The sequence below is a fragment of the Bombus affinis genome, chromosome 5 (genome assembly GCF_024516045.1).
Source record: "Bombus affinis isolate iyBomAffi1 chromosome 5, iyBomAffi1.2, whole genome shotgun sequence".
Taxonomy (NCBI): Eukaryota; Metazoa; Arthropoda; class Insecta; order Hymenoptera; family Apidae; genus Bombus; species Bombus affinis.
Genome location: NC_066348.1, coordinates 1,547,381 through 1,574,547, shown reverse-complemented (window position 1 = coordinate 1,574,547; position 27,167 = coordinate 1,547,381). Strand labels below are relative to the sequence as shown.

Sequence of the window (27,167 nt, the reverse complement as noted above, 5' to 3'; positions counted from 1 at the left end):
TTCCACAAGCCCCGTTCGTTTATACAATACGATTACTTCTTCTTTTTTTCTTTTTTATTTATCGTCACTAAACAGAGAACTGTCTTGTAGAGTAAACTTTGTTACTTTGTTACAACCGCCCCTCGTCGTTGGAAGACTCCATGAAGAAAAAACCCTCCCTGTTTGATCCACGAGTATCTCTCCACCTGTCTTTCTTTTTCATTTTTTTCTCCGTATCTTTCTTCTTTTTCTCTTTCGTTTGTTTCTCGTCCCTTTCGCTTCTCATATACAGAGACGGACATACAAATCTCTTACCATTGTATACACCTCTATGTAATTTTTGTGCGGAACCTACCGTCTCAGATATAGATATATATACGTATATATAGTATGCTAGTAGATTCTCCTCCTTTATTATTTCTACTAGTAGTAATTATTTTTTTTTTTGCGTTTCATGTATGTTTATGCTGTAAAATTGTCGACGTATACATGTTACCTATAGCTACAGAGCTCAGTATATGACACGTATAAAAACTTATATATGTATACATACAAGAAAAATAGTTTACGTACCATTCGTATACATCGTTCATTATTTGCAAACGCGTTGATATTATTATTATTATTATTATTATTACTATTATTATTACTATTATTATTACTATTATTATTATTATTATTATTATTATTAATTATTATTATTAATTATTATTATTATTATTATTATTGTTACTTCTTTAATAACGAGTGCAGTGTTCGCAGAACCGACGGTAAAAATATGCCGCATATATATATATATATATACACATATACATGTATTTACTTTTTATCGTTTCTGCGTCTATTTCCTTTTCGTCGTTTCTTTTTTTTTGTTACTTTTTTCGCGACTGCGCGTTTCGTGCATTATTGTTAACTAGAAAATATGAAAGCTGTATCAGCTAGATCGTTCGCGTTCATCGATCGATCGATCAATCGATCAGTCGAGGAATCGTTCGTTTGCTTCTCATAGCGCGCCGATCAGCGAGTTCATACGCGTGTCTCTCTTTCTGTATACTTTATACTGAACGGTTCTGCGTGCCGGTGCTTTTTGCCTTTCTTAAGTACATAATTTCGTACTTATTGCTCGGACACACCAACGATTTATCATTTCTTTGTAGAACGTAATTACCCTTGACAGCAATAAATTATTGTCATTTACCTTTTGTGTTATTTGCGTTGTTGTTGTTTCCGCCTCCTTTATATTATATACCCTATATACGCTCTTCGATATTATAATACATATTCTTCTTTAATCTTTCTCTCTCTCTCTCTCTTTTTCTCCAACCTCTTCCACCTGTATCTCTTTTTCTCTTCTTACCAATTTCTTTCAGTTTCGGGAGTTTTAGCCGAGGACGTCGCGTTCCTCTTCTCAAAATATACTGTACGTCTCTAGTCGAGTATGTCTGCCATATGCGCATACATGCAGGATAATTGAAAGAGATTCTAGAGTTTTGAGGTTTATAGTACTCATAGTAAAGGATAAAAAATACTTAATTCACAACTATAGTTACCCCGTGACCTACGTTGATTAATAATTTTTTCTTCTCTCGGTGAGAGCTATGAGCCACTAGAGTCTCAGTCTTTTTTATCACCCTGTATACATGTATCGATTAATTTGGCTGACGCACTCTGCTTGTGTCGTCACGGTAAGTGCTATTATTCGTTTCGCCGTCGTTGCTTTTGCCTTTTGTTCGTTTCATTTCTCTCTTTCTCATTTCTTTTTTTTTTTCTTCTTTTTTTCGTCACATAGAGATACGTAGTTTTATTCGCCATAGCTTGATCTTGCATACATCGCATCGCTGAGAACGATTCGCGTTCGCGCGCACATACACACACATACACACACATATATACAGTGTGTACACTCATACGTTCGCGTCGGCCTGATATATTTTCAGCCGGAAATAGAGCGTGTAACAATAAAACTGTTCCGTTGTTGTTCCGGCGGGGAAATAAGAGTCGAGGCTCGTGTGTACGTGCATCCGCGTCATCTACATATAAAATCGTTGAAAACGTTCGAAACAGAGAAGAACACCAAACACTTTTCGGCTTCGTTTTTGCCGTGTGCGCTTTTGCGAGGGAAAGTGGTCGCAAACGCCGCAATTAGACTAGTGTACGAGTATCCGGTAGTTGTGTAGAAGCGTGCAAGTAGAGTACACGTAGAAACGTAGAGAAGTAGATGAGAGGTGAAGAAAAATCAAGGGCGTCCGTTATGTATTTCCCCATTTCCTCTCCCTTCTTTCCTTTTACTCCTCTTTTTTCTCATTTTTCTCCTCTTTTTTCTGTTAATAATTAAATCTGTTTTGTTCCTCTTCGCACACACCAAAGATGAAACCACGTATATGTATGTACGAAGAAGTTCGGAAGATACTGGCCATCTTCGAGCCGGGTATCCACCAGATGCGTATTATTAACAAACGCGCAAAATCATCAGCAACATTTAGTAGTAGCATCGATGCTACAAAATCGCTACGAAGCCGGAACAGTGAATTAATTTCTTTACGTTCGCAAGTATTTGCCATTTACGCGTGCTTTGCATTCTTCGCGAGATAAATCCACATCAACGTTGGCGAACATTCGCAGACATTTTGCATAGTCATTGGATATCCGGCTTTGCAGATCATCTGAGAACGTTGAGAGTTTGAGAATACGAAAGAACGTCTCATCGAACGATTCGATTCGCAGATTTTCCTATTTTCTTTTGTCTATTTTTACGAGCGACGCGAGCTCGAGTTTAAGATCGAGCCAACGATACCGCTGGAAACTTTCGCTGAGACGAAAGGAAATTCTGGGTGCCCGTTACGAGAGAAACTCCTGAAAGGATGTTCGTAGCAATTGCCGATGTTCTAAAAACACTTGAAACGAGTCTCTCTTTCGCTTGATCGAGGTAAGAACGCTCACGTATACGCGAATGGCATCGTCGAAATTGATGTAGATTCGCGCGTGTTTGTCAAGAAACCAGCAACGTTGTCGAATTAAACTGTTCGTTCGACTTGACGAACATAATGGACGGCACGTGTAAAATGACAAAGTGAAAATTTGACGTGGCTCTTAACGCGATTGTACCATAAGGGAGAAAAAGTGTCGCGTGAAAGGAACCTTGATAAACATCCCCAACGAGAAACACGTGACGAGCACCCTAGAATCTTGATGGTCGGTCGAGAGGATCTTCGACCTTTTCGCGTACACGCTTTTGGTAAAGGACGCTTCAAGTGGCGATCGACGATGCTCGTTATAGCGCGATCATAAATTTCGGATAAGAAGTACTCTAGTAGTCGCGGATATTTGCCCATACTCCTTTGAAAGCTTGTATCGTTTATTCTTGCGATGTATCGATACGAAACAGAAATATCTTACTTGAAAAATGCGATTCATTTGTTTAAATTGGAAAGAATTACTTAAGTATAATGTAGTACGTGACTATTATAGAAAGTTTTGAAAAGTTTGTTTCATTTTTAAATAAGATTGAAAGAGTCTACTAGGTGAGTCTAAAAGGATGAAACAAGAAAGTAAGAGGGTGTAGTTTGTGCAACAAAGTCTACAGCCTACAACTGGTCGTTTGTTAACTTGCCTAATATATCAATTAATAAATTAGCGTGCAAGAGATGGTATCTGTTGCGAATTTCCAACAAACCACGCGATACGGAATGTCTTGATATTCGCGCTTTCCAATTAAACTGCGCTCAATCATATCGTAAGAAGATATTGAAATAATAGAACTGTTAAGTTCAGAAGTTTCTGAACTCCGCCCAGTCGGTTCGAGGAGTTCTGTGACTATATTAACTCCTCTATCATCGATAGCTACTTGAAGGCTCCTTTGTAGCATCGATTAAATCAAATATACAAAACGAGAAATATGAAATCGATCGTAAGACAGGACCGAGCATAAGATAAGACGACTGAATAATTAGACTAGAGACTGGACTGGTGTTTCCCAACCTCTTCAAAGTTGTGATCCCCTTTTGTAATAATCGAATAACTTGTGGTCACTTTTCACATTGTCATCGAGAAGCAAGATGAAGACAACGCGAAATGAAAGCTAGCTATTCGTAATATCGATACAGCTTTAAAAAAGACTACGTTAAAAGAACTGGGCTAAGGTAGAAATTTAAGCCAGAAAGTTGAAGGATCAAAAATAAATTATCAACAACAATGATATAAGTAAAAATATTTTGCAATCCCATCGGGGATCGCGACTTATACGTCCATTAAATCACGAATTAAACGGACAAATAATTGGACTCGACGAATAATTCAATAATAAATAATTCAACTCGACGAACGATTAATTCGATCGGACGAACAATAAAAATTTCAACGACGTATACGTATAAGACGGACGGACAAACGTTTCGAGGCCAAGAGGATGACGCGGACGTCTCAGTCTCTTTCTTGACCCCATGCATGAAACCGATTAGGATCGGGCCAGAGCGATACGGACGAGGCGATGGCGACGGCAGCTCTTCTGCGGAACAAACCGAGCCCGGGTTCCACGACCCTGGAGGACGTCCTTGACTCCCTCCTTGGCCTGCCATCCGCGTCGCGTACCCCGAGTCCTGGGCCAGGGCCCGTCGTAACCGGTACATCCGCCACCATGCGCCATCGAACTAACATCGGCCAGGCTAATGCAAAAGCCGGGAAGAGCTGCAGCGACCTACGCCAAGACCTCCAAGGTAGGAGGACTATGTAAGTTTTCGTTCTGAAGCGGTTCCTCTCGAGAGAGAGAGGACTTGAGAGAGGCTCAAAGAAATTTTAATCTACCATTTTCCCTTATGCGAATCTCTCTGTTACATGTATGTATACCTGCGTATGCGTATCCGTGTTGTACAGGCACAGCGTGGTTCAAGAACAAACGTTAACATAGATGTTTGAAATAAATTAAGATCTCGATATACTATTATACGTGCGACAAAAGATTCGATGGAAAGTTAATTATACGTGAAACATCGTAGAGGAAATTAATAATTCATCAAAAAAGCTAGAATCAATGTTTGCTTAATATTCCTCGCGTGACCTTTTCATAAATATTAAGCTCATAGGGTAGAGAGGTCGCAATATCTTCGTTAAAATTTAGTATGGGATCTCATTCGAAAATATCGCGGAAATGTAACAAGCGATTTTCAAAAACTGGAGAGAAAATTTAAAAGAAACATTTCCTTCGTTACTTTTGTTTTTGCGTTATCGTCTTAATTGAGAACCATGAAATTTATATGTTAACAGTTGAATCGTAAAACTACACTGTGCGTAAATGTCGTTCTCAATTTATGCGCTCGGCTTGCGTTTCTCTTCGCCTCGTCACCATTCACCCCTCACACACACTACCTTTTATTTTGCTCTCTTTTCTGTACATATGTTTTTTCATGATCTTTCATTTTTTTCATACAAGAAAAGTAGTACTTCATGCATATTTTTATCAGAACGTGGAAAATTATTATCTTTATTCTACGATTTTGAAAAATCAACTTGCGTCTTTGTCCAATCTTTTGACTCAAAAGTGAACATGACAATGTTTTACAATTAGCATAATTCAGCACGAAAGAATTGCGTAGTTTACATTTATATAGGCATAGCTTGTGTTTTGTAGTATATTTTTTATTGTTTCAAATCATTCACAATTGTGACATCCAAAACGTAGATTTAAATCATATTTTGCTTAACTTGAATTTTCTTAAATTTCTACCCATCAACTTTTCAAACATTTTCGAAGCACTCTTTATATTTATCTTTTATATGAGAGAAACATTTTAATTATCTGGAGCAGAAACGCTCTAAGACGCCGCTACAAGATACGATGCAGCAGCTGAACTTGCTGATCGAGATTGTCTTTGCGTTGCATTATTCTCTCGCTGTGTTTCCTTTGCCTCGAGATCGCTAGTCTCCTGGTCAACCACGATCGATGACGAAGGGAGAAAAACGGAAAATAAAAGCGGGCAGAAAGAGAAGCAAATCGTCGGGCAACGAGGAGAACGCGAAACGGAACTTCAATCCCCTGTTTATTTTTTTCTTTTCTGTTATACTTACGTTGATTTTACACCTTTGCAGAGAAAAAACAGCGTCTAAAGTTCAGGGAGGCGGAATCATAGCATCTCGCCTCCCCTGAATTCAGACGTCTCGATGCGAGGCTTATCGATCAGAGACGAATTTATCGGTGCTGAAACTAACCAATCTGGGACTCGGAGAGCTAATCGCATTTATGACGACAACCACCAAAAACGCAGAAGACGCGCGAATCTTTAAAATATATATGAAATTAGTAAGGCCTTTTTCAAGATTTTTGTCTTCGTTGAATTTTTCTTTTCTAATTTTCTTTTCTTTTTTCTTTTTTTTTTTCTTTTTTTTTGTTACTTTAAATTTGATTTCTATTTCTTTTTATCTTCTTTAATCTCGTGTTAACAGTTTTATTTTCGTTATTCGCACTACGGGAGCTTGTTTATTAAAGGCACTCGGGAGGATAAGCTTTTTTTTATAAACGACCACCGTATAATATTAATTATCTTGCAATCATCCAACTGACACAAACGCCTGATCAAGCGGTTGATCTTTGACGTCTGTCAGGGATACAATCGATGCTAACACTCTGCGATCGCAAACATTATGGTAACGATATTCGTTCATTTCATGTATACGTAACATGGCTTACATTATCACGTTCCATTCTGCTTCGAATACGCTCGATCATGCCGTTATCGTTTGTGGTTGGGAGCATAAGGGGAACAATTCTTGCTATTACGATTGTGGGTAATTTATAGTTACAGAAAAGATTTTGAATGAAATATCGATTAAACGTGCAAGGTATTCGTTGCAACGATATCCAAAACTTGGTAATCATTTGTAATCTCAGAGGGAAAATGCTGACTTTGTGGACCGGCTGTGGGTAAGATTAAATTGTAATAGAAAAATTTGTCCGTGTAATTTAAAAGGGATTGGAATTCGTAACAAAATTGTACGTTTCAACGAAAGAAAGAAGAATGCCCAAACGATAAACCTAGCACGATTGTCGTAAATACAAGTTCGAATGTTAGAATTTAGTCAAAGTTTTTGACAATCGAAACGATTGGCGAATGTCACAGAGTCCGCTAAGAGCGTGATGGACGTGCAGCTGCAAGGAGCCTCCGAGGAGCGTGCCTCGTATTACGTGGGTGAGCTCGTGCGACGAAAGAGCGAGGGTAGCGACACGATGCCCTCGAAAACGGCTACGGCACAGTCGAGAGGCGTACCCTTGAGTCACCGAAGAGTTTCCTTTGACAACAATCAGGAGGCGAATGGCCTGGTGGCTGGCAACGTTGCGGAGAAAATCATTCGTTGCCGAAATAACAAGTGCAGTAACTCGGCCACCTTGGCCGAGGCGAGGAAGACCTACAAAAGCTGTCACAATTGTACCTGCCTGTATTGCTCGAGGGAGTGTAGAAGAGCGCACTGGCAGCGTCATCGGAGAACCTGCTTGCACTCCCGAGCTGGAAGCCTCTGCAAACAGGTGTTATCCTCCGCCAAGGAGGATCCCATCACGCTGAAACACATCTCGGCGTTGGCCAAGCGTGGCTACGCGTTCCACGGCCGTGGAGCCGTCAAGTGTTTCTTCTCGAGTCCAGAAGCGGCGGATAAATTCATCGCAAACGGTTTCGTCGACTTAGGTGAACCCACGTACGTGCGATGGTCGGATTTGCTGGCCAGAGAAATGGGAGCGGAACTGTACGCCGAGGTGATCAGACTCTGCAAGTCGTACAATCCGGATACGAGGCTGGTGTTGTATGTGGCAGTTTGCGTGGTCAGCGAGGTGCCAACCAGTGGAGCGGTAAAATGGGAACGACAGTTGGTATCCAGATGCGCGAAAATCCACTTAGACTCGGCAAACAGGCATCACACGTCTTCGTCATCCGCCTCGCCGCAAGGTAGACAACAGTCCACGTCTCCCTGCAACATCACCCGAGAGATGGAGTCCCCGGAGATGCTGGTGCTTACCTCGCTGCCAGGCAATAACGGCCAGAACACACCCAGGAAAATCCGGGAAATCAGTTTCACCAACATCCAGAGACAACTGAAACTAAGGGGCGTGTCACTCAGGAGGCACTTTCCGCAGGTTTACAGAAAGCTCCGTGCCTACGTGGATGGTACCGTGGATAAGTTCGCTCCGGTTACCATTTATCCGAGAGACCAGGCATCTGGTAAAAGTTTCATGTGCATCATCATGCTCGGTGTAGAACCTGAGCGCCTTCAGCTGCTTCCCACAGATTCCTCTAGGGTTAGAACCGTTGACATTAGCGTCGAGGAGGAATAAACGTCGGATAGAAGCTCTTAAGTACTCGCTTGTGCGACTTTTTTTTTTCTTTTTTTTTTTTTTTTTTTTTTTTTTTACTAAATTAGTAGGAATAATCTTTCGCAGGCTACGATAGACGTGCGTGCAAGACGCGAGGAATATTTCGAGCTTCGTCTTCGAGTTTATATCCTTCGATGATAGGAAAATACATGTAGCAGTCGCGAAATTGTGAGAGAAATAGCTGAAGGAAGCTCGTGGAATTCGATAGGAAATTGAATGAAAGTAAATCGTCTTTCGTGAAAAGATGCCGATTAGGATGGTCTTTCGGGAGAAGATGATTTACCAAATCGAGGACACGTCGAGGTGCTTGATATTCCACGACATTTCGTGTGAAGCAACGAACAAAATAACGTAGAAAAGATTAGACTATACGTTGCCAAACACTCTCGCCTTGATTCAGTTTTTCAGATAGATCTAATTGTGTATTTATAGTTTCTGATTAAAGCTCGTCGAGTACGCGTTACGATCGTTGGAGATGTTAGTTTACGCGTCATTTCGAAGATCAGGGACTATATATCGTAATTTCCATATGATGTCTGCTCGATTAATTATCGTAGATCGACAAACATTCATTTCCGTGGACACTTAACGAGCGTGTTGTAATCAACATGTATCAGTTTCATTCGCGAATCTTATTCGTGAATCTTAGAGTACCTATCTCTGATTGCTTCGATATATCAAAAAATAAAAATCTCCTCGATTTGGTTGTTATTCTGTCAGATGTTTATTAGCAACTACATCGATTGTCGAACGAATCAATGAGCGATCTTGATAGAACAACGGTTCCTATCGATATTTCGATATCAAACTACAGTGGGATATACTGGAACGAACGTTATTGATTCCGAAGTTGGTTTCTTATAGCTTTTATTCGTTATGGCATCTATGCATAATACATCGCTGAAATATGTATATACACGTATCTAGGAACAGTTCATTCCAAACTCACAATCTCAAGCATAATTACCATTTAATACAACGATATAAACAGGAGAAATATAATACAAAAGCATTAAAGCGTAAAAATAGCATAAAATTAATTTATTCAACTTTTCTGTACACTGCGCATTTGAATTTGAAAGGGATTAACAACAATATCTCCTTAGCTTAAGTTTAAGGTATGAAAAATCCTTAATAAAAGCACGAATTTCGTTGTGATATCGACGATTTTTAGTGATAAATACTCTCGTTGTAGCATAACCCACTATATTCTTCGGAAAACTTTAAATTTGTTTCTTTTTCCATCCAGGTTTCACGAAAAAATGTGAAATTAACGTAAAATCTTGCTGCATTCTCGAAAAGAATTATTTTCTTAACGCATTGTTCGCATTATAATTAGAGAATTCTAATTATTCGTCTAATCTGTAAAAAAAATGCTATTCAAACGCTCTACGTTCGACACGTCGTTTTCGAAAGTAATGACGAGAAGTATCTTGTTGTCCTTTCGTTCGATTTAATGTAGTTACAGTTGTATTTTTTGAATTTTATCATATATATTATATATAAAGATTAAATCTCTCTCCGCGGTGCAGTCAGACTGTCTCGATTATGATTCAAGAAGATGCTCTTCGAATTGGTGAATCACGAGTCAACCTGAACGCATCGACGATATAAAAAAGGCAAATGTAGATTGTGGAAGAGATTTTCGCAGTTTAATAGCTCCTTGTGGAAGATCCTCTAAAAATCCCAAGTTTCAAAAGTCTGTAAAACCTAACTAGCGACCGATGTCCCTGAAAATAGAGAATTTCTACCGAGTAATCGTCTCGAGCTCAAATCCAATTACTATACCGTTTCCACAGACGCGATCTTTGTGCCAAAGCGTAGACCGTAATAAATTAATAATCTTTCGAATTAAGAAAGTAAGTCGCGCGGATCACGATGGCAACAGGAATGAACGTCTGCAGGAAAGAAACATTCTAAGAATCTTGATCTCATGGACTAACTTCGTGGCATCGACGAACTCTCCGTTTAATAATAAACTCGTGTTTTTATCTTTTCAACGAGATAAGATCGGTATACTTGTTTTACTTTTACGAAATTTCCTACATATTTTCTACATTTCCACGTAACGTCAGTGAAATTCGTTTTGCGACAAATAAACTTAATAAAGCAGCGGACTTAATAAAAAATCAGACTGTCAAGGGAAACGATAATAGTGCCAACGTTAAAGTCACGAATACGCGATGGTCGAATATATCTTGATTAGAGATGAAATTTTAATTTCGTCGGTGAAATTATTAATTTACACGAAACCCTTGTAAATTACTCTGGTGATTAATTGCAACAGATATGCCAACGATAATAAGTAGAGATGGCTGGATCGATGTTTGTTCTGCTAGCCATGATCTCAAATTAAAAGGATCTTAAACGTAATTTGTAGTGCCAATGACAGAATCTCTTGTGATATCATCGTGAGAGAAATTTCCAAATGCGCGTGATAATATCTCAGAGATATTACTCTTCTAGCTATACCGAATTTTAACAAAGATAAATTGTAAAAATCATTTTTACAATTTGATGTAGTATCTATTACATTCGGAGAATATCATCATGAAATATCACATATTTTGCTTTGTCTTGGATTACGATTACCTATGTTAAGGATTATTATTTTTACTTTTCAGATATGCAGCATGTAATTAGCAAACAGAGTATGTTTTAAGAAACGTATTTCATTCAAGTTGCCACAAGATGATCGAACGAATATCAAGTATATGATATTTGATTAGAAGTGAAATGTCTAATTATCTCTTTAATGAAACGATACTATTCTTGTAAGAAACTAAAGTCGAACTGTTTCGTACAACAATGTAAGTTTTTTTAAAGCTACTTCTCTCTTGAAACAATCGGTGAAATTAATATTTTTTCAAATTATATCCGTTGATAACGTCATACATACGTATACGTATAAATATGTATATCCAGTTCTTTATCTAGTTAGAATTTTTTACTTGCAAAATTTATTTATTATGTCTGGTAATAAGCAGATATCATTTAAATTGTATTGTTAGTGTTGCAAAATATAGTAGCTACATAATTTAACGATCAAATACATATGTAATGTACAATAATTGCAAACACTATTTTATAACGTTTGAACCTTATTGCTTAAAAAATTTCCCATTGAGAAAATCGTGATTTCACTTAAGTAGATATTAGTAATTCCGATTGTATTGAAAATAAATAGTATTTGGAGAAAGTTATATTTGATATATGTATACTGTAAAATTATTAAACTCTTGCCTTATATATTTTCATGTATCCCTTATGGCAAGGGAGACAACTAGGTACTCTACTTTTGATAAATCGCTGCTAATATTTAGCACACGAGATATCCATCTCAAACTTACATTACTCTCATCGAAATAATGTAGATGCTACGTATTTATAATATAATATATCAGTTTATATATATATATATATATATATATATATACATTCATTTTAACATTAATATAAATCATCAATCATATGACACGTTAATTAAATCAAAAGACACACCTCAATAGTAATAATAATAATTGCAAATAAAAATCTTCTTTAACAAGGATATAAAGAGTCAACTATTCACACTTTTATAAGATATAATGCTTTCTCGGGTACTTGTATAAAGTATAATATAGTAATTACATATTGTGCAATAACAGCTACTCATAGAAATATATGCTCACCGTGTATATGTAACAAATTCAATATATATTTATGAAATTACTAAATATACATACATATATATTTATATATCTAACTAACAGCAACATTTGAAAAATAGCAATAAAAGGAACGAGTAGTGTTTTTTAAGAATCAGATTTAGAAGAAAGATATTGATAGGTAAAGAAAGATTTATTCACATATTATACGCTGTATAAAATGTTTTTTTATGAGATAAATAGGAACTAGAATTAGTAACTTCCCTTGGAGAGTGACTGAAAGTATTATACTTTCTAATTTATTGTTTATAGTATAACATTATGACCTTACTGTTGACTGATGAGTGTCAATTTTTACTCTATATTTCAATACAAAAAAAAAGTTCAATTTGAATAATTTTCACAGACCAATATTTCGTTTAAATAGCAGCAACTTGTATGACGTAAATTTCTTAAAGTGATATTTCATAATAACAGATGGGGAGAATTGTTAAAGTGCTTAGATCGAAGAAAGGTATAAACAGGGAGGAATGCTGCCCTGAATACCTAAGTATCTATGTACTTGGTATTCCCTTAATTGTGCTAAATTGTTCGAAAATAAAAGTTCATTGATAGTAACTAAATAAAACTGTGACAATGAGCAATCTCCTATCTGAGAACTGCCTTGGCGAACAACAAATCTAGCCATTTCGATTCGAATTAAAATGCTTAAAAATTTCATCTTAACTAATAAGTCAACTAAATTATTTATATAGAATAGATTATTTAAAACAGATCGTTCTAATTATCATTTATAACTTAATTTGTTTGAACTCTATAAGTTTCACAACATAAATAGATATTTCTTGCAATAATTAATGAACTTTTAATTTGGTTCTAATTTTAGTTACAAAAGAAATTGGATGTGATTATTATTTTATCGTATTAGACAAGTCGTATCTATCATACATGTTTTTAACACATACGGTAGCGCTTTGTATGTATAATAAAACATTTAAATTATGAAAAGAAAATTGATGATGAAAGTTGACATAATCTCTGAACAGACTGAATACTGTTAGCATAGATGACAGAAATAAAGTAGTACAAAATTAATCGTTATGATTAAAATTAAATCAGACATAAAATAATAATTTGATAATCGATAGTTTGTATTTTGTTCTCTTATTGTTGTAAACAACTATATGAATTATAACACTTATTTGTTATTTTACGATGCTTCGATCATTCGGTGAAACTATTTTAGCTAGCACCGAGAGAGCAGAAAAAAGTTTCAAAGAATCGATGAATTGATCGATTTGTAGTATAATTGATAAAAAATGAAGATAGTGTATTAATGCCACGAAAGTTAGTCCGCTGAGTTTTCGATAGTTCCTTTTACCTGTCTGTATTACGACATGCCACGAATGCGATTATTTCGATCGTACATTTAGTATATTTCTAAACTTATTGTTTACCACTTATCGTAGAAGACGCACATTTGTCTTACTCATCGCGTTCTGTGCGCGACGATCTTCTAATGTTACGTAACAAAGGAATGATCTAATTTATACGACAAGAGAGAAGGAAAAGAGAGAGACGGTGATCGCATCCGTACGATCGATAATTTTATGTAAAATCTTTAGAAGTTTTTGAATCGCTGATCGATATCCATATTTATATGTAACCTTACCGATTTATATATATTGTCGTAATGATTGACAGGGGCAAGGAAACGCTCTTGTTCATTCAATTCCTTGCCTTTTATAACAAAAGAAAGAAAAGAAAAAAAAAAAGAAAATGTAACGAGTGTGACAAAAAGTGCTTCAAACTATATTTATCGAAAAGCTGGTGCGGTCAAGTATGTAATAACGTGGAAAAGATTGGAGACATTTCTTTTTATCCGAATCGATGATACGTTTTTCTTGTCGTTGGCAACTGACTGCTCAATGATTGAACGAGCAATTACGTATGTAGCTCGGGTGTAGTCACTCTAAACGTAATGTTATCGTTTCAACATCTATTTATCGGTGCTACTAATGCCTACCACTGTTTTCGCATCTGTGTATGTCTCAATTTTCCGAATAAAATGTTAATTTTATTATACCTGCCCGTCACTTCATACTTTACGAGATTTTGTGATAATGACTGTTACATTTATATAATTGATAAAAGCAAATACTTTAAAACATAGAGGATCAATAAAATTACATATTCTTACGGTGGTAAATTTTGAATATACCCAAGTAACAATTCAAGTTTTTTTAATAATTGTTTATAGATACGAAATTTTTATTATATTTATCTATTCGTATGATTTCACTTATCGATAAAGTGTCGTAAAATCTAATTGGTTGCAAATATGTACATGTTTTCAGATGTATCTTTTATGTCATAATTTTAAGCAATAAGTTAGTCTTTTAACAATGTTGTTTTTGGTGTTGTAAAAATAAAGATTTAATTTATAAATAAAACCATGTTTCTCCCTCTCTTTCTCTTTCCCTCTCTCTTATTATTAGTTAAGAAAAATAAATTTTCATTTTTTACTAAATAATAAAATCGACGTGAAACGCAGTTCTTCGAATGCAGCAACAAGCAGGGAACAAAAGTAACAGTTATTTCTAAAGTTTGTATAAGAGAGATCATTGTTAAAAAGCTAACTACCGTTCAATTGTGGCGTAAATAACGAGCAGCAGAATAAACGATTCTCCGATGATTTATCAAAGTTTTTGATTTATTTGGCTCTGTACAGATTTGCTACAAATTTATTATTATTAATAATACCATCGTACAATTTTAATCGTCATAAAGTTATTGTGGTTGAGTTTCTGTTTCACATACTGTTTATCGTACATGATGAATGAAATCACTCTTATTGCAATGGATTTGGAATACGCAAAACTAACGTTTCTATTTATCGTTACTGGAAATTTGTTATTTATTATTTCATCGATAGCCAAGAAGGGAAGATAAAGAGCTTGACATTTTACTTTGCACCTTTAAAAAAATTTTAAAGAGTGATGCGCGATTACGAGATTTGTAAGTAGAAACAACAGAAAAGAGGTACACAGAGTACGATTTCAATGTCTCCTTTCATCGTCTAGTTAAGACAAAGATAATTCTCTTAATTAAGCTTTGGAATAACCATCTTATTTAGGTACAACAGCTTCGCAATAGTGTAGTACGCGACATCATCGCGGAAAGCACGATCGACGACATAATAATATACATTCATACAAAGTTGCACGATATTTAAGCTTACAACTGAAACGCTTTCTCATCGTTTCGTCGTGTTACAAAACAATTCTCCATAAATACTGTGTCGTAGTTGGCGAAGTAGCTAAAAGTATATACCTACGGCTAATAGTCTTACGCTTAATAAATTTATATTGCGAATTATATTATCTTTGTGTGTGTGCGTGTGTGTGTGTGTGTGTGTGTGTGCGCGCGTGCGTGTGTATTGGTGTTGGTGTGGGAGGTGTATAAACATAGTACAGACTGATCGACTGTTCATTACATTATTAATACTATTATTATTATTATTATTATTATTATTATTATTATCATCATCATTTTTGTTATTATTATTTCTATTATATAATGGCGTTTTGACTATATTTTAAAATCATTTGAATGTACACGTATCGTTGCCGGTGAATTGTATGCTACATTATTGTGGAGCCATCCAACTTTAGCTCTTAAACCTCGCACACTTTATACAAGATAAAACGCTGCTTCTTTTAAAGCTAGCGAAAATTATTAGTAAATATAAATTACTTTTCACGCAGTTCGAGTCAATCGAACATCTTTCGTACTTAATAAAAGAAAAAGTGCTAATTCAACCAACTAACCAACTAACAAGAGGCATCTCCTAACTTCAGTCTTTCTTAGACAATGAAGACTTCCTCTTATCTCTTTAAACATTTAGGTAACGTTCGGAAACTAGAGGGATAAAAACAAATTTCCTGAACACTTCTTATCGTTCGAGCGTATAAGATTATACAATAATCTTAACGATCATTGTGTGTGTATGTGTGTGTGTGTGTGTGTTAATGTTTATGTATACATATATATCATATCTTACCAATAGTCATCATATTTCGCCAACATCGATGCAAAATAAATCACAATAATTTCTTCCCTTTTACGCTTAAAATTGGCAACTGTAATCCTCATTGCAACATTAGTATATTATATTCTTCCGCTAAATGCTAAAAAATATGAATCCTCTCACTCATTCGGTAATTACATTGTCCTTACATATTACAAGTAAATAGAGTATTTTGGTTTTCGACACCTCGCTGATAAAAAGGACATTTCATATCTCGCGATATCGCTTTTATTGTGGGCGCGACATGGAAGATCATTTGAAAACGTAGAAAAAATTGGGAAACTTCTGTTTATTACTCTCGTTGTGATAGAGCGCGCATACATATACCTATCTAGTAGACAAGCATACAAAAACATTTAAGATACAGGTATTTTACAGGCTTAAACACGAAAAGGAGAACAAAAGTATTAGCTTTGAATTTGGTTTAGTTTACGTACAATACACATCTTCAGGAGCAATGCATTATAACACATATAGAACAATTGCTTGCTTAGGTAAGGACTTACACATATCGTCATAGCAACATGGACGATCGGGTCTCTGAAATGAAAACTCAAATTTATTCCGTTATGTGGTATTGATATTATCATGGAATGTGTCCGAAAGAAATCACTTCCTCTATGATCGACATCGAGCAATGATAGGAAATCGTTTCATGTGCGTATCTTCTTCCTACTCACTGTCCTTTATACTACTCGAGATAATCTGCTGTACGTTCGTTGAATTCTGCTTAAAAATCGGAGAATCGAAAAAAACATGCATTTATATATATTTCGTAAACTTTTATACTTTTATTTGTAACAGTAAAACAAAGTGGAAGCGTCTGTATGTAAAGGAAAGGTGTATTTTATATAGCTCCTCAAAAATAGTCTAAATTTACACGAACTCTTAAACTCTTGTTACATGCACTTTGTAGACTCTCCTTCAATAAATAAAAGATCTCTGGCTGACGATTCCTAGAATCGTCTGAGAAAAGCTAAATGTTTCTTTCTATCATAGTCTTCAGATCGATACATGCTGTAAATTGAACTTGTAATTAACGTGAAAACAAATTTCTTTTTATTTAGTTTATACAAAAAGAATTACTAAATATTTGTTCCTGACAAAAAAAGAAAATATTTTTGTTAAAGGTGATAAAATGGTGTATAATAAAAATAACCATTGTTATAATACTACACAGTTATACTTTTAATGATATTACTTATAATAATTCGCGTTTGTATGCTCTCTTGAGCAACGAAATTCGCTGATTTTGTTTCTACTTTCAAATTCAGTGACTCTTCGTTATACACCAATTACATCAATCATCGGATCATGTTATTTCTATTCGACATCTATGCGCAAACAAAGCGTGTTGTTTGTGCAACGAGCAACAGAATTGGAACTTTCGTTGAAAACGAACGAAACGAAAGAATCGTCAGCCATTTTTCTAGGAGGCAGTTGCGGTAGATGGGAGTGAGCTGGGTCACGCGAGATTCGTTTCCTGCTCGCCCCATCCCTCGCTATCGCATTCGCTCTCCGATGCTGAGTCACTGTCGCTGAACTCGACAGCAACGCGTCGTGCCAATATGGATGCGACATCGTTCAATGCGTTCACGCGTTCCACTTCCTTCTGTTCAATCTTCTCTACTTTACGTAATTTTATTCCTGGAAAAATGAATAGATTTTTAATCATGGTATGTTTGGAGAAACTGTATTAACTTTAATCCTTTTAAATTCAAAGTGTAACGTTATATCGTAAAAGTTTTACTGAAAGATTGTAGGTAAACTAAAATAAAGTTAAAGAAATTTAACATGTAGAGCAAATTATATCTATTACAAATCTATCGTATAAAACAAGTAATAATGAGTTAATATTGATTATCCGAATGATAATAAGGTAATTACCATCTCTAATTGCTTTAAGTAGATCATTCCGCGGATCGACAAGGGGGATGTTCGGATTAACAGGCTTCCTCAATTGTCCATCCACGATATTCTTCAAAGGTTTCAGGGGTTTCAACTTGGGTGGGTTAGTTGCTATCATTTTAGCAATATCTCCATTGGTCAATGGCACAGGGGGCGATGGTCCATTAACAACAGGCGGTGGCGGAGGTGGTGGAGGTGGAGGTGGAATATTACACGGTGGAGAAATAGGTCTAGGCGGTGTGGGATCAGGAGTCGGAGGTGGAGGTGGCAAGTCTTGCGGAGCAGGGTCGGTCTCATCTGTTCCTATTTGTGTCGAATGATTTGGTGGAGTAGGCGTAGAGTGATGACTGGGTAGCGGACTATTCGAGCGACTTCCGTTCCTATTCAGTAGATGTGACGGTATTGAACCTGGAATAAATAATTAATAAAATAATTAGTTAATAATTTAATAAAAATAAATGTTTGAATCTCGTACTCTCTAATGAAAGTTTAAATGTCTCCAAAATTTTGACTCTTTTTCGAAGTGACGGTATACTCGTTGATTATAAATAGTAACGTAATTACCATTCATAGGAGGAGAGGACATGGTTTCACCAGGCGGCGGAGGTGGTGGTGGTAGGGTATCTCTACCAGTACTCATCGATCTTCCTCGTGTTGGAGTATTGTTAGCAGAGGCTACAGTAGGTGTCGAATTGCTAGAAGTATTGCTTGGTGGAGCTGGTGGTGGTTGCGATGGTCGTGATCTACCACTTCTGCTTGGAGTACTTTGACCACCAGGACTCTGGTACGTTTCGCTACCCGCTTGCCCTTGACCTGTGCCATAATGTGAGCCGTACAAGTTGTCTTCATAGCCCTGAGTCACGTAATTTGCCACCCTGTTTTCAAAAAGAAAAGAAAAGATCAATTTTCAGAAATATAGAAATCCTATTTTCCAATAACGCTGTAATATTCCAGTATTGTATGATCTACACAGTAAAATCATAAGTAGCAAGAGAAAGCATTCGGTAAAGATTTTCATATGTGGAAACAAATAAACTGTTGCATCGATCAAACACTTTTCACGATCATTGTAGAAAATTACGAACCTATAATGATCGGAAGAAGGAGGGCTGTACAGGTGTTGCTCCTCCGGTGGATAACTTCGTCTAAGTTCAATGCTGTTTGGCCTAGGTGGCCGTGGTTCGGTCATCACCATTCCCAGTAACGATTCATCAGGTATATTGTGAGGTGCTCTGTATTGAACACCTTGCGTTGGCATAATGTACTCGCCATGACCAACGGCTAACTGTCTTTGCCTTTCTCTCGTATTATGCGGTTGCCTTATGCGCTTCTTATGCCTGCCACCGCCACCACCACCACCCTCGTTCCGAGGCCTATGAGGCTGTACGATAAAAATTCCATATTAGATGGCTGCCTTATTGCAGAGTAACAGCAAAAGTGCAAGACAAGCTTAATTTATCAATCAAATATGACTCAATGCTTGATCCAGTATTTGTTTTATTGTACGCTTAAGTTATGGAAGATATTTTATAATCTACTAGCATACTTTCAAGTTTGTTTCAAATTTTTAGAAAAAACAGGATCAACCACTGGACATGAGAAGATTTGTAGGAAATAAAAGTAGTGATTTTCTTTACGGAGCTTCGTTACCTATCCAAGAAAATATGATCGATTAAAGTGAAGGCAGATAAAAGAAAGTTTAAAAGAAAGTATATCGTATTAAATATTTCAGATTGAATGTTTTTATGCATTTCAATTGAAAGTTTGAGAAGCTGCTTCTAACGTGCCCACAATTTCATTTCCTACAACGTGAAATATGACAAATCAAAAATAAAAATAATCCTGAAATGATCAGAGATCGTGAGACTTCGTATCGATATTACAAGATGGCTCGATGAATGATAATGACAGACTTCTATTGACATCCAAAAGTTGCATGACTGGCACAAAACGACATTACAAAGTGATCGACAAAGTGACATGGTTGTGAAACGAACTATTCGACGTTGACAAACAATTTGTCTTACAAAAACAGGGGTGCCAGACAAGGATTCTTCTGCGTAGATTGAACGTCGTTTTTAAACCAATAAACTTGCATGTAAAAGAAAGTTATGGAAATGAAAACTTAGAACGAAAATTCTTATTGGAATTTAAAGAAAAGAGAAATAAGAGAGAAAGTCACATAAGAAACAAACGTATCATTCGGTCTACGCAATAAAAAATTCTTTGCCAAGGACGAACATTACAGAACGTGTTTGGTTTAATGTCATTGGCTAATCCTAGCAATGTAAACTACAAACTTTTAAAGCGAGCATCTATCAGCGCAATCTCTATCAGCGCAAAAAGGTCGGTTAATGAAAATCCACAAAGATGTGAGCTTTATTATGTATGAGTGAGTGGTTGGCGATCGATAATTCATTAGAACTGGATAAGGGTAATAAAAAACTACAAAGATCCAAACCATCGACTTGCCTCTCTGAACGGTTCGGCATATTCAGACTCGGTCTATAACGAAGGGGACATTTTCAATCGTTAGAATCGCATGTATGTTAGCATATAAAAGTAGAAAAATAACTATTGTATCGTGTTACAGCGCACCTCGAAAAGTGTTAGTTAATCACATGTACATAATATATCTTGCTTATATTTTCCATAAGTACTAAAAGAATAACATAATTCAAGAACAATCTCGTCTCGTGTCTAAGAACAAAAAAAAAAAAAAAATAAAGGAGAAAATCGAGGTGCACGTGTAGATAACAAAGTGAAAAGGAGACAAAAATTTTCTTACCTTTTTCCCTCGATCGTGTAACTTCTTTTCCGTATCCTTGAGCATTTCCTGACTCCAGAGATCGAAGAAATAATTCGGATCTGTGTAAAATTTCAGTCCATCCTTACCGTCCTCCCTAAAATCGACAAAGAATTTTATTCATATGTATTTTATCTTTTATCTATTGTACAAATTACTTTTGCGTTATTTAACAAACTAATATTTTACACAAGAATCTGAAGCTCTAATATCGTAATAGGTAAATTTTTTGCGCACATTTCAAGGTGTTTCGTATTTTTTCTACTTACACGGTACCTGCTAGATAAGTTAACCAATTAGTTTTGTTTCCCTAAATAAACAAGATAATCAGATATCTTACTTAGCAATAACAATAAATTTTTCTTTCTATAAAGAGATAATAGGAGTTATTAATATTTTTGGGGAGCTTCTATATTTTAATACTTTCTAATATTTTTAATTAAACTTAATAAACTTCAAATCGGATCTCAAATAATTCTGGAAGTTGTGTTTAATCAAAATTACTTCAAATTATAATTGTATATTAATATAGTTAAAGAGACTAAAGTACCTATAAACATTAAGTTTATCAAGAGGTGGTGGTGTGTCACATTGATGATAAGTTTCTAACATCGCCGTTGGCATGGTGTCCCTGGAAACAACTTGTTGGTCGAACACCACTGAACTCTTGAACGCTTTCCTCATGTGTATATCTTGTAACGAGACTGGAACGAAAAAATATAACGATAATGCATTTTGCAAATTTACAACAAATATGCAATAATAAATTTCTTACACTGCTTTTTTTTACACAACATGCCTATACACCACGTTTTTTTTTTTTTTTTAAGAAAAAAGGTATATCTATGTAAATGTATTTTAGTCTATGCCTGGATTACGTCGTTCCTAATACGGTGTTAAAGGATTAATCATAGACTGCCTAATTAATCAGATAATTAACGAACCTTCCTCGACGTTGCTGTCAAGCTGAGTAACTTTCACAGCTAGTCGATCTATCCTGGCTTGTAAGGAGTTGGCCCTATCGCTCAATCCATGAGCCTCCCTCGCGAGCTCACCGAACAGATCCTCGGCGTGCCTGGACAGACTAGACAATTGCCTGATCGTGTTGGCCAAAGTGCCATTCGTTACAGCCTCTAACTCCGAGGGCAGAGGAAAATTCTCGGGAATAGTACCGCGTGCGACGAGCACTGGCTCCACTAGTCGCTTTGGAAGCGGCATTTTTTTCAGTTGCCTTTTACCTTCCCTTCAAAGATCACTCACCGCTTTCTAGAGACCTGCAACAATCACACATTTCAATAACTATGTATATCTGTTAATTAACTTGAGATTATTTATAGTTGGCGCAAACAAAAATATTCTTCCTTTCATATTTCCTATCCAAAATCGTAGTATTCAATTTAGAAAACTAAACACTAAACTACTAAAACAAGAAAAGATGTAATAAAGATATAACAATGTAGTCGATAGATTCTTCGATTCATTGAAGGAGCACAAATGTTTGTATCGCGTCAGGAAGAAACGCGCGGATGATCGTGGTTTCGATTCGTGGAACAGTTGGGACGAGCCGGGAAGTAATTTGCAACGGAGTAGGCTCGAGTGCAAAGACGACACTCGACGCTCTTTGCGCGCGAACACATCCTCTCTGCAGGTATCGAAAGTCGTTAGCGGAATGAATATTCGATCTTTCTGGGGTTGCACATTAGTGCAACCCATCTAACGTGCTCGTCCAACTTGATCTTTTCCTTTTGCAAACCCGGATACCGATCGAACGACGCCGATATCGGCTTCGATTAATTGAAACACAAGTTAATTGAAATGCTAATGATTCTAAAATCTTGTCGGAAAGTTCGTAATTAAGCATACTGTGCGCATCGGTGATATTTTCGTGTAAACGTTACGGTCAAAGTCGTTAATTTCGCGTTAAATTACCCTTGACCGAGACGACGCGGAAATACCGAGTGAACGGTGTACGAAAATTCCGTTTCCTTTTTCCTTCTTTTGCTTTTTCTTCGTTTCTTCTTCTTCTTCTTCTTCTTCTTCTTCTTCTTCTTCTTCTTCTTCTTTTTGGAAGGAAGACGACGTACGAGCAGATCGTTACAAACGATCGAAAGAGACATTTATCATGAGTTGGATGAGTAATGGAATTGTTATTGCAGGAAGTCGTTCCCGTTCCCAGCTGACCACGAGATGTGTTTTACTTCGCTATCGTGAACCATGTTTTGTTTGTTGTGTATACAATTAATAAACTGTGCGTACAAAAATTATAGTTGTCCACATGGATTTTTGCCGAATATGTGGCAGGCACTCTTTTAAGAAATTTGTAAACTTTTTGTACGTCGATCTTGCGAATCAAAGTATCGTCGCATTTTTCGAATCATGTCCAAATCATCCAATCTCTGTACCAATCTCTCGACGTAGTAGTCTCGTGACCGGTATATGTACCTTCCAATCGACTGAACAAATTCTAACGAGTGCAACGACTGCAGCCTCGCCTTGACTCCTTTCCTTTCCTCGCGTGTTCCCCTCTTCGCTATCCCATTGGCCCCGATTAACTTGCCCCGGTTGTTGCCTCTTATCGTTCGCTGCAACTCTCTCAGGGTCAACACGCGACGATAATTAGCAGCTACGGACTGGTCGTGCGTAAGGGGTATTAGCCCTCCGCGCGAACTGTACCAGAAACGGTGAGAAACTCACTGCGTAAATAACGTATTAGACAACACGTGAGCGTACAACAGACATCTCAGAGAGAGAACGCCCGCTTCCTTTTTTCTTTCTCTATAACATGTGATTAAGAGATTAATAGAAAACACGAGGCTGTTATCGAAAGCAAAAATGTTCCATCATACGCGCTGTTTCCGATATGACGTGGCGGGCAAGAAATTGCTTCGAAAAAATGATGTTTTAATACTTTTAGCTTTTTGTAGTGTTTGTTCCTCTTATTTCTTAAAATTTAAATTCTGTTTAAATCAGCTTTGAAGTATCTGGCAGGATCAATGATCATGGCCAAACGAGGGCGGCGATGGATGTATCGCTATTTTTCCATTGATTCCTAATTAGCAATTTAATAAGCATAAGTCAAACGTTTAACACCTAGGTTCACAGGATGTTGGTTTAGCTGTGGAAAAGATATGACCGTTGTTTCTCAAATCCAACCGACTTCCAACTTTGAAGGATACTTCTGATTGTGGTACATTCTACATTTCTGACAAGTGAAATCATTAATTTTTGTAATGGTACTTTTACGAAGTACCTACTTCTAATTAAGAGGGACACGGGAAAACTCGGTTTTATTCACCCCTCGTTAAAAGTCCCTGTACTAACTCTTTGTATCACTTATGAATGTGTAACTGAATAAAAGCCTTGGGTGGCGCATGTAGGGTTGGCCAAGCCCTTCTTTTGCTTTCTGATCCCTTTGTTTTTAGAGATCGTTGCTCGGATACGTTAGACGGAATACCATAACGCCGAGGTTGCTTTAACGATATCCCTTTATCCCTGCGGACTTTCGCTTATCCACGTTCATCTAAGTTTTAATCTAAAACGGTTAAATACGCGCCTTTTTTGTAGTTCGTGATAGAAAGAAAAGATCTAATTATAAAATAAGTAAGACACGGTACCTATATGAGTATTTTCTAAAACATTACATTTTTTTTAAACGCACCCTGCATGTAGTGTATTATCCTCGTTTCCACTTGACGTGGAAAGTGTAAGCGTTCGTGCGAACGGATCAACAGAAGTATCGTTACTAAGGTTTATGAAACCTTTCGAAAGAAGTCGTGTCGACATGTGGGCCGACATTTACGCCGTACAATTGTATATTATCTCCCATGAAGAAATAGAAAGTCGCTTGCGATGATTTCTTCTGCTCGAGGTTTCTGTTACGTTCATTTGACTTCATGTGTTGAGTAAAGGTTAGACACGATACAGCCAGAAATTTCACAGATGACTCCTTTAGTTTTATTACATCCATCGAATTATTTATAAGCTCATCGTATCAAAAGAGAAAGCTCCTTAAATTTGGGCAAGTTTTTAAAAAATTGTTATTTGCAGATTTAAAATAAAAGAAAACTTGTGTACTCTTTGTCTATAGTAAATAGATATCTCGTGCATCTGAGCAAACCTCGTGGTGTGAGGTTTTAAATTAATAAAGGTTTAATGAAAAAAACTTTTCCTTTCTTCTAGATTATCTAAATCGCGATAAAAAAGCGTACAAAATGCTAATTAAATATTAAGCCATATTAAATATTGCATTTGCATGAACAGGTTGAAACAAAGAATATATCCATGCGCTATCGCGAATACGTTATAATTACATCGCAAAGAAACCAGTTCTTACTCCGCCTTATCCGTTTTTCACTAGTCCGTAGATTAATCTCCAGATTTTAACGTTCATCGATCGTTAAACCATACGAGCCTGCTTGCTTGCAACGTACATATTAAATCATACGTTTCCCCGATTTCCATCTAAGAAAAGTCTCATCCAATGCTGTTGTACCAGCAAAGTAAATAAATTCCCTGCAATAGTAACCATGGTTTCCTTCGCTCGGCAATGAGCTTGTACGAGTTGAAATATTCGCCGTATTACCAGCATTTATCGTTTCAATCTACCGTTGAAAGCCAACAATTTACCTGCTTCGCGTTTTGTGTTTTGTAACGCGGTAAGAATTTCTGTCCTGGCAAATCAACTTTTAAACTTCTTCTGACCATGCTCTGTTTATCGACCTCATCATTCCACGATGCAATAACATAGTATCATAATCATCATTGTGTATATTATCAATCCATTAATCCTATAAATGTGTTCTTCTTTCTAGTTAGATCGTCGAACATTACACTAAAATCCGAAACACAATGGAACAACGATTCCAACGGAATAGACTATGCTAGATTATACGAACATAACATGAGTCACCATGTACACCTAAACCCCATTCAACCTTCCAGCCCTGTAGATCCGCACTTTATACACGCTCCTACGCATTCGATGCCAAGTAGTGATTTACTGATTCAGCACGAGCTTAGGCGAGAGCGGGACGACACCAGCACCGTTACCAGCAACGACCGATACATCGTACGGCGACGTTTTCCGTCGAAAACGAATCACGTTCTCATCGATCCACATATAACGAGTATACCACCGCGGGAAACGCGTCATTAAAGATTCCACGGGTAATTGCATAACGACTCTGTCACGGCTGATTCTATAGAATTTCCCGCTTCAAAACACTGAAACATAGTGCGTTTCGTGGTAGCACAGTGGTCGAAGAAAGTGAATTATTTGCATAAAGTTTGCGGTAAATTACTGTAGTACGATAAGCGAAGTTAACATTATGTTACTTGGCTTTTTTACTTTTTCCTGTTTGAAATTTATTAAGGGATTTCAATAATATATACATGACGATAGTATCTGCGATAGTATGTATTATACGTAAACTTACGAAATTTGTTAACCATAGGAAAATACAATTGAGTTGAAAATGACTTAAAGAACGTAATCTGAAGTTAATTTCTATTATACTTTACAAATTTAAATTATAATCTCAATTTTTAACAGATATAAAGTCACATTTTCAGAAATTTTGTTCTACATTTTTGACTTGTCCATTTTATGAAACATTGTTCCTTTTCTAATCGCATCGTTAATAGCAGTCCTGTATTAAAAATCTCGTGTAAATAAAACATTGTTAAGTTAGGAGGATCTTTTTATTCGTCATAGTACGGAGATCTGTTCATTCAACGGTCGCTGAATGAAGCTTTGAACCAGTACTCGTGATCGTCTTGCGTAAATCGAGCAACATTTAAAGGTCACTATTACGCTCGTCTAAGCTACTACACTCTTTAGCCAGAGTACTGGTTACAGAGAATTCATCCTTTTCCCCCGGTTACTTTACGAAGCACGTTAATCAGCATTGATATAGTGAATAAAGTATCGAAAGATTATGTTTCTAAATGATTTAAGAGGACGAGAATATCAGAAATTTTCCATCAAGTTGCATAGTCACACTTTTACGTTTGCATCATTGTGTACGCAACTTATCTCTGACATTAACAATCATGATAAGTACAAACCTCTTCAATCTGGAACTAAATTCCAAACTTATCGCTGATTTTGTCTTTATAATCTTTAGTATACGAATAATATCATTAAATCGATCGATTCTGTTCGAAGAATTAATATTACGAAAAATGATTGCACGTGGTCTATTCGAAAAGTTAATGAGATTACTTGCTTTATCGTATTAGATACACGAATAAAACTTAAAATATACACGATGCTGCTTTATATTCTAAAAATACCATGCGTAAATAGTATTGCGACGTAAAGCCAACTCGTTGCGTACAGCAGGGTAACATTTCACAGAACGTCGAACGAGCAACATCCCATTA

At 36.5% G+C, this 27,167-nt stretch overlaps 2 protein-coding genes across 16 annotated transcripts in view; one reads left to right on the top strand and one right to left on the bottom strand.

Annotated features, from left to right (window-relative positions):
* Positions 1 to 14,178, top strand: part of LOC126916134 (uncharacterized) — a 74,311-nt gene extending 60,133 nt beyond the window's left edge. For 8 of the 13 annotated variants that reach the window (XM_050721559.1, XM_050721563.1, XM_050721560.1 and 5 more), the window contains 2 exons: positions 4,437 to 4,691; positions 7,089 to 14,178. In XM_050721559.1, coding sequence (XP_050577516.1) covers positions 4,437 to 4,691; positions 7,089 to 8,293 — 1,460 coding nt within the window. In that variant the 3' untranslated portion in view covers positions 8,294 to 14,178. Of the gene's footprint in view, positions 1 to 4,436; positions 4,705 to 6,060; positions 6,269 to 7,088 lie in introns of those variants that run through there. The other 5 variants (XM_050721564.1, XM_050721561.1, XM_050721569.1 and 2 more) reach the window with 4 other exon arrangements.
* Positions 14,179 to 14,671: 493 nt separating this feature from the next.
* The window catches only part of LOC126916145 (actin-binding protein WASF3), a 34,574-nt gene continuing 22,078 nt past the window's right edge, over positions 14,672 to 27,167 (bottom strand). For 2 of the 3 annotated variants that reach the window (XM_050721618.1, XM_050721617.1), the window contains exons 2-9: positions 21,728 to 22,057; positions 21,334 to 21,487; positions 20,766 to 20,880; positions 20,450 to 20,482; positions 19,063 to 19,358; positions 18,542 to 18,852; positions 17,957 to 18,385; positions 14,672 to 17,716 (exon numbers count right to left, since the gene is read on the bottom strand). In XM_050721618.1, the coding sequence (XP_050577575.1) occupies positions 17,535 to 17,716; positions 17,957 to 18,385; positions 18,542 to 18,852; positions 19,063 to 19,358; positions 20,450 to 20,482; positions 20,766 to 20,880; positions 21,334 to 21,487; positions 21,728 to 22,001 (1,794 nt within the window). In that variant the 5' untranslated portion in view covers positions 22,002 to 22,057 and the 3' untranslated portion in view covers positions 14,672 to 17,534. The remainder of the gene's footprint in view (positions 17,717 to 17,956; positions 18,386 to 18,541; positions 18,853 to 19,062; positions 19,359 to 20,449; positions 20,483 to 20,765; positions 20,881 to 21,333; positions 21,488 to 21,727; positions 22,058 to 27,167) is intronic. The other variant, XM_050721619.1, reaches the window with a different exon arrangement.